At 34.0% G+C, this 6,000-nt stretch overlaps 1 protein-coding gene across 4 annotated transcripts; it reads right to left on the reverse strand.

Moving 5' to 3' along the window:
* Nucleotides 1-2,198: 2,198 nt before the first annotated feature.
* Nucleotides 2,199-4,504, reverse strand: LOC145097672 (EID1-like F-box protein 2). 4 transcript variants are annotated; one of them, XR_013704454.1, is made up of 5 exons: nt 4,356-4,504; nt 4,153-4,190; nt 2,917-3,696; nt 2,747-2,819; nt 2,199-2,434 (listed from the first exon to the last, which is right to left on the reverse strand). XR_013704454.1 is itself a non-coding variant. In XM_079035293.1 (4 exons), exons 2-3 carry the CDS (start codon nt 4,141-4,143, stop codon nt 2,947-2,949), a joined length of 753 nt encoding a protein of 250 aa, XP_078891419.1. In that variant the 5' UTR covers nt 4,144-4,190; nt 4,356-4,504; the 3' UTR covers nt 2,199-2,434; nt 2,917-2,946. The 4 variants fall into 4 exon arrangements, 1 of the variants encoding a protein (XP_078891419.1); XR_013704452.1 differs by having other exon boundaries at nt 4,141-4,190; XR_013704453.1 differs by having other exon boundaries at nt 4,062-4,190.
* Between the last annotated feature and the right edge of the window lie 1,496 nt (nt 4,505-6,000).

Consider the following 6,000-nt stretch of genomic DNA (forward strand, 5'->3'; position numbering starts at 1 on the left):
ATCTCATATCATTAGATTAAAGAAATATAACCTACACCCTTGGAACTCAGCTACCCACCACCGAAGCCACCAAATTGCGACTACCGAAGCCACCAAATCGCGACTACCAAAATCACCAGATCGTGACTTCCGAAATCACCAGATTGCGGTCGTGAACCACTGGATCGCGTGGAAGCACCAGAAAACGCTATCACTGCCATATACTATGTATTTTTAGATTTTTCTTCACACCCCTTATTTTGACTTTGCTCTCTCGCTGGAAACCGCTGCCGCCACCATCGTCAGAAACTTCTATTTACTCCGCTTTCTCGCCAAAAGCCGACATCGATTTCTCCCTACTCAAAGTCGACTGCGCCACATGTGCGGTTTGAGATTTTCATAAATCGCAACCGCACCGCGAAGGTTCTAAATCGTGTTATGCGGTGTAGTCAGGTGCAACAGTTTTAGTGTGGTTTGCGGTTTTAGAATATACGTTTGAGAATATATACAAAAATATATTTTTATTTTTGTTAAGATTTTTTGTGCTTCCATGCTGCTTGCGATCCAAAAACATAAATAAACAACTCATTTTTAGTCCCTCTTATGCTTCATCGAGAATCAAATAAACAATTTTATAAGCAAAAAAAACGATCACAATCTTATTAGTATCTATCTAAAGAAATATCTATGGTGAGATTTTAGGATTCCTAATTAGAATCTTAAGATCGTAACATGGTCTGATCCACCTCTTTAGTTTTATCATATAGTTGAGCCTCAAAAATCCATCTATTCAACTTGAAATCAATTATCGCAAGTTGCAAGAAGTCTCATAAAACATTATCACTTCATCAATTCATCTCGAATTAGACAGGTCACATTCATGATATCCCCTTTGTGATCTTAATCATTTAGTTGTATGTGATCTTGTTATTTTCTTATTTTTCTTATTTTTTATTTTTATTTTTATTTTTCTTAATCAAGATGTTTTCTTCCTAATTTTTATGGTTTGCAATAACAAAAGTTATGGTTCATACTAAAAAGTTAAAGTTGATTCCATATCAACATCAAGTTATGATGTATAATGCACACCCAAGATCTTACGGGCAAATTTGAATATGAGTTCATTATAATAGGATTTCAATCCTGATCCGATTACAATCATGATCTTGTAATACATAGAATGATCTTGGATAAGATCACAATCTTGACAACCATTATAATCTACTATAATAAATGAAGGTTTTTTTTGACATATGTCCTCTTCTCATTCATTTGGACACATGGCATTTTCTAAAATTTTTAAATTTTCTATTTTCCACTTGTCATTTTATTGTATTTTCCATTTTATCAAATTAAAATTCCACATTTAATATGTAAGGTAATATATATGTAAGGTATTTATTAGAAAATGTTTATATATGTAATATATTCAATACATTAAAGCCTCATTAATTTTAATAATTCAAAATTTTTCTCATTTTTCTTATAAATCCAAAATTTTCAAATTGTTAAAATTTTATATTTAATTTTTTTTTTAAGTAAACCCATGTAATACATGGGTCTCACACCTAGTCTTAAATATATTATTAATCGATATCAAATCAACAAATATGGTATAATATATATAAAAATTGATATGATTTTTAAAATAATTTGAACAAACAAAACAACTTTTAATGTTGTATGATCGCTTTAAAAAAATACAGAAGTAATCGATGACATTTCTTAAATGATTAATGTCGTATGTAAAAAACTATTTGTTTTTTCACAAAATATCTTTAATCTAAAAAAATTCCTATCAAAAGGTTAACAATGAAATTAATGAATCTTCTACCTCTATTCAAATAGTATTTTATGAACAAAAACAATTTGTTATTCATTTATAACCCTTTTTACAATAATGGTTTCTCATATATAAAAAAATAAATAGTTTGTTATCTGTTTATGACATTAAACATTTCACATAGTAATTTTCTGTTTATCATGCAATGCGAAGAAAACTTATATCCATACAAATTTCTTTATTCAAACATCTTTTTCGAAAGGCCAATAAAGATGACCTACCCCAAAAGGTCAAACTTATGTGAGTTATGTCTAACCTTTTGGAGGGACCTATTTTATATGTTATAAACCACACTCATCCGGTAGAGTCCAATAAACCTTGATTTGGTCAACATATTATTTGGTTTCTGTTTTAAATCCACCCCTAACAAAATATATGTTAAATCCATCTGCATTTTGCTTCCAAATACACATAAAAAACACCGCATGTACATAATGACATTAAACATCTTTTTGAATCCATCTACCATCAATACAATAGTTTAAGAAACAAGTATGCGTCTAATAAAAATATATCACAATAAAAGATTGCAGCTTGGACCGAAAAAACAAGTCAAAAAGGCAGCCAATTTGTGCATTTCCAACCAATCTCCCCCATCTTACACTCGTAAACCTGCCCATGAAAATCAAAAACAAAAATTAAGTCATATCGCTTTGAAATTAAATCCCTTAAATACTAACTTTTTACAAATTTACCATATGAAGAAACAATACATAAGTTATGATTTTGGTGTTTCTATATCTTAATCGTTCAAGAGAGTAGTAATTTGAGAATCCAAAACAAACATATAATGCTACCATGACTTTCACTCAAACAATTAAACAAATTTGGCAAAAACCCAATTAGAGTCGAAATAATCAAATTTGGAGATTTATAAAAAAAAAAAATTTATCGAGATGAATATTAAACTACTTAACTAATTACCTTATTCTGATTCTTGAAGTCTTCAATAATCACTTTGAAAACTTCAAAACGCACATCCAAATTCCAAACACCCCTTAAATGATTTTTAAAGTAAAAAAACAAGATACTATAAGATTAACTAATGCTTATACTAAACTTTCAAAACAACAAATTTTATAGTGACAATCTACCTGGTAACCGGACGATTCTGCCCTTCTCCATCAATCCAATTCCGACACCTCTTCAGAATCCGACAAGGGCAAAAGCGTACAAACACCAAGAACATGTCCATTCAAACACACAAAATACTCAATACAATCTTCATACGCCCCCAATCTACAACTTGCACTTTGAGGAATCATTTTAGCTTGCAACATACTCCACAATTTCGCTTTACAATAAGGACAAAATTCACTCTCATGAAACTTCGCCCCTCTTCTAATTAGCATCTTCCTTACTTTCGAAGTGGCAAATGACTTAAATACCCCTCGGAAAAACCCCACATCCCCTTCTTCTCCTTGATCCAAATGCTCACATGGGTCGGAAACATACAAAACATCCGTCCTACAATTTGGCAACAAAAAACTCTTTCCAGAAGTTCTTGAAAACCTAGTACGATGTGCAAAATGTCCAGGGATTTGGATTTTGTTGAATAAGCCGTCTTTTTTGCATCCAGAACAATAGATTAGAAGCTTCCCGAGTGCACTCCAGTTGCCATCGACACTGTGGGACCCACTTGATTGAAGATCATGCATCATTTTGGGGGCCCGCGTTCTGCAAAATTCTTTCCAGAGTACTCTTTTCACAAGATCGTCAAACCATTTGCATACGCATGAGAGAGTGGCGATTATTTTAGGGTTCCAATTTAGATGTTGGAGAAGTAGGAAGATTACGTCTTCACTTAAATGGCCTTTTGTGCATATACAGCTTGCAGAGTGTATGCATCGGTATTGTTTTGTAATGATCATTGTCTGCACATTGTGACGATAAAGAGTTAAATTCCAAAAATAGCAACGTGATTGGGTGGATTTTTCTAAGTACAAGATTGAGATTTGAGAGTACAATGTTGCAATAGTTTATGAGACACAAATAAATGGTTGAAGGTTGATTTATCACAATTTGCGGAATCACAGTAGGAGCATCTTTAATTCTTTATTGATTAATATCCCCGAAATTGATAAAACTAAGTAGCGAAAGATCGAAAGTTCGAAACAGTTTAGAAATTTGTATCTAATCAGTAATCACTATTCGCCTTAAGCATAAATGCAATAAAGAAACAGATAGAATTATCTTTCTATCATATAAAAAACTAAATTAAACCATAACAACAACTAACCACAAAGAGCGATGATTCCCAACTAAAATAAACTTGAAATTACAAAGAAACTGCGCAAAGATCAGAGTTAGATACTTGCCATGTTCCTCACCTCAGCTCATACGCAACACCCTGTTCAAAACAAACCACCTGCGAGGAAGAAATCAAAGGGAAAAAAGAAAACACATAAAGTTAGGGTTTCTTGAAGAACAAACATTGACAAATTAGTGAAGAAATCAAAGAACCCGACTGAATCTAGACATTCAAAACATGCATAGACGGAATCTTTACAAAACCCAGATGAAAAAAACTTGCCTTTTTTAAGGGTTTGTTGGCGTGAAGAAAAAAAAATCAAGAAATGGGAGTGAAGAATGGGGAAATGCCTCTTTGGAGTAGTTGCATATCTGATTGGATGGAAAGGAAAATAAATTGAGTCGACTCGAGGAGGGTATTATTAAAGATTAAAGAAAGTGATAAAATGACATGCAGGTTATTTTAATGTGAGATAGATGACATAGTGTATCGGTGATGTGGGCCCCGGTTATACGTGGGTGATTGTGATTGGGTTGTGGGGATGTATGGAAACCCATCCAAGTCACCAGGTAAGCCTTGAGATTGATCGGATGGATGCAATTGGCACGCCAACAGTTGGCATTTTCTTCAATTTGATGGGGCGTTTGGTAAATAGCCGCTTTCTTTGTTTTTCTTTTCTTTTTAATTTAACTTTTTTTAATTACATTTCACATTTGTGTTTGGTTTGATGTAAAAACGAACAATTACAAAATGTCATTTGGGGTAAAAAGTTATCTAACACCTCACTTTGAGTCTAACGACATACACCATATATCCATATATTATATATTAGATAAATGTTTATGATTGGTTTAGATGATTCATAAAATATATTATATTCGGAATAAGTGTAAAAACGATATCATTAGTTTTTTTGGTTTTTATTTAATTTTAGTTAATTAAATGTAACACCCCAAAATATGAAGGTAAAACCAAACGACCCATTTATCATTTACTCAATCACTTAAAGGTATTTTATAATAAAAACAATTATTATAGTACAATCTCAAAATCTCACGGATGCGGAAAATATGGGTGTATGCGTTGCAATCATGCCAGAACCTCCCCATTTCTAACCGGAAGTACCTGAAACCATAAACAACAACTGTAAACATAAAGCTCAGTGACTTCCCCAAAATACCACATATTATACATAACATACGAGTAATACATGTCATACATATCAAACATATCAAACATGCAATAGAAGGTGCTATATGCCATCCATAGTCTTGCCATTATGCCACGAGCCGTATCATGGCCTTTCCTTGCCAAGCCGGGGGCCAAAACCCTGGGTCTTACAGACAAGGGCCAGGAGCCACCTCCTGGTCTTCCATGCAAGCATCACAAAGACAACTAGCATACAATCTACAACTAACTATCTACTTAACTGTCAGGGTCCGAACCCTGGTCTTGCATACTGATTTGCCAAGAGCCACCTCCGGGTCTTCCATACAAATGTCAAGGGCTACCCACTGGTCTTTGCATAATACATAAGCTATGGGTCGGCATTTGTGCCTTCGACCCATAGTATAGTGAGGAGACTCACCTCAGACGGCTAAAACCCACAGATAAATCTTTAACTACAAATCCGCTAAAATCCGCACGCTATCAAATACCACAATGACAACCCATTAATGACTAGATCCTGACTCACAGTAAGAGTCCAAATTAGGGTAAAAGACCTTTTTACCCCTCCTCTAACTTGGCCTAAGGCTGTAACATCCCGAAATTCAGGTACAGCTATTTAACCCTTCTCTTTTGTCAAGTTGTCAAGATTAGCCCTTGAGTGAATTTTGTAGCAAATGAGTACGCTAGGCGTACTGGAGAGTACGCTGCGCGTACTCATGCGCTTAATTTGGATGTGGACTCGCCTAGGTACGCTGGG

Source organism: Lactuca serriola, chromosome 4 (genome assembly GCF_051521515.1).
Source record: "Lactuca serriola cultivar US96UC23 chromosome 4, Lser_US96UC23_V15, whole genome shotgun sequence".
Classification (NCBI taxonomy): Eukaryota; Viridiplantae; Streptophyta; class Magnoliopsida; order Asterales; family Asteraceae; genus Lactuca; species Lactuca serriola.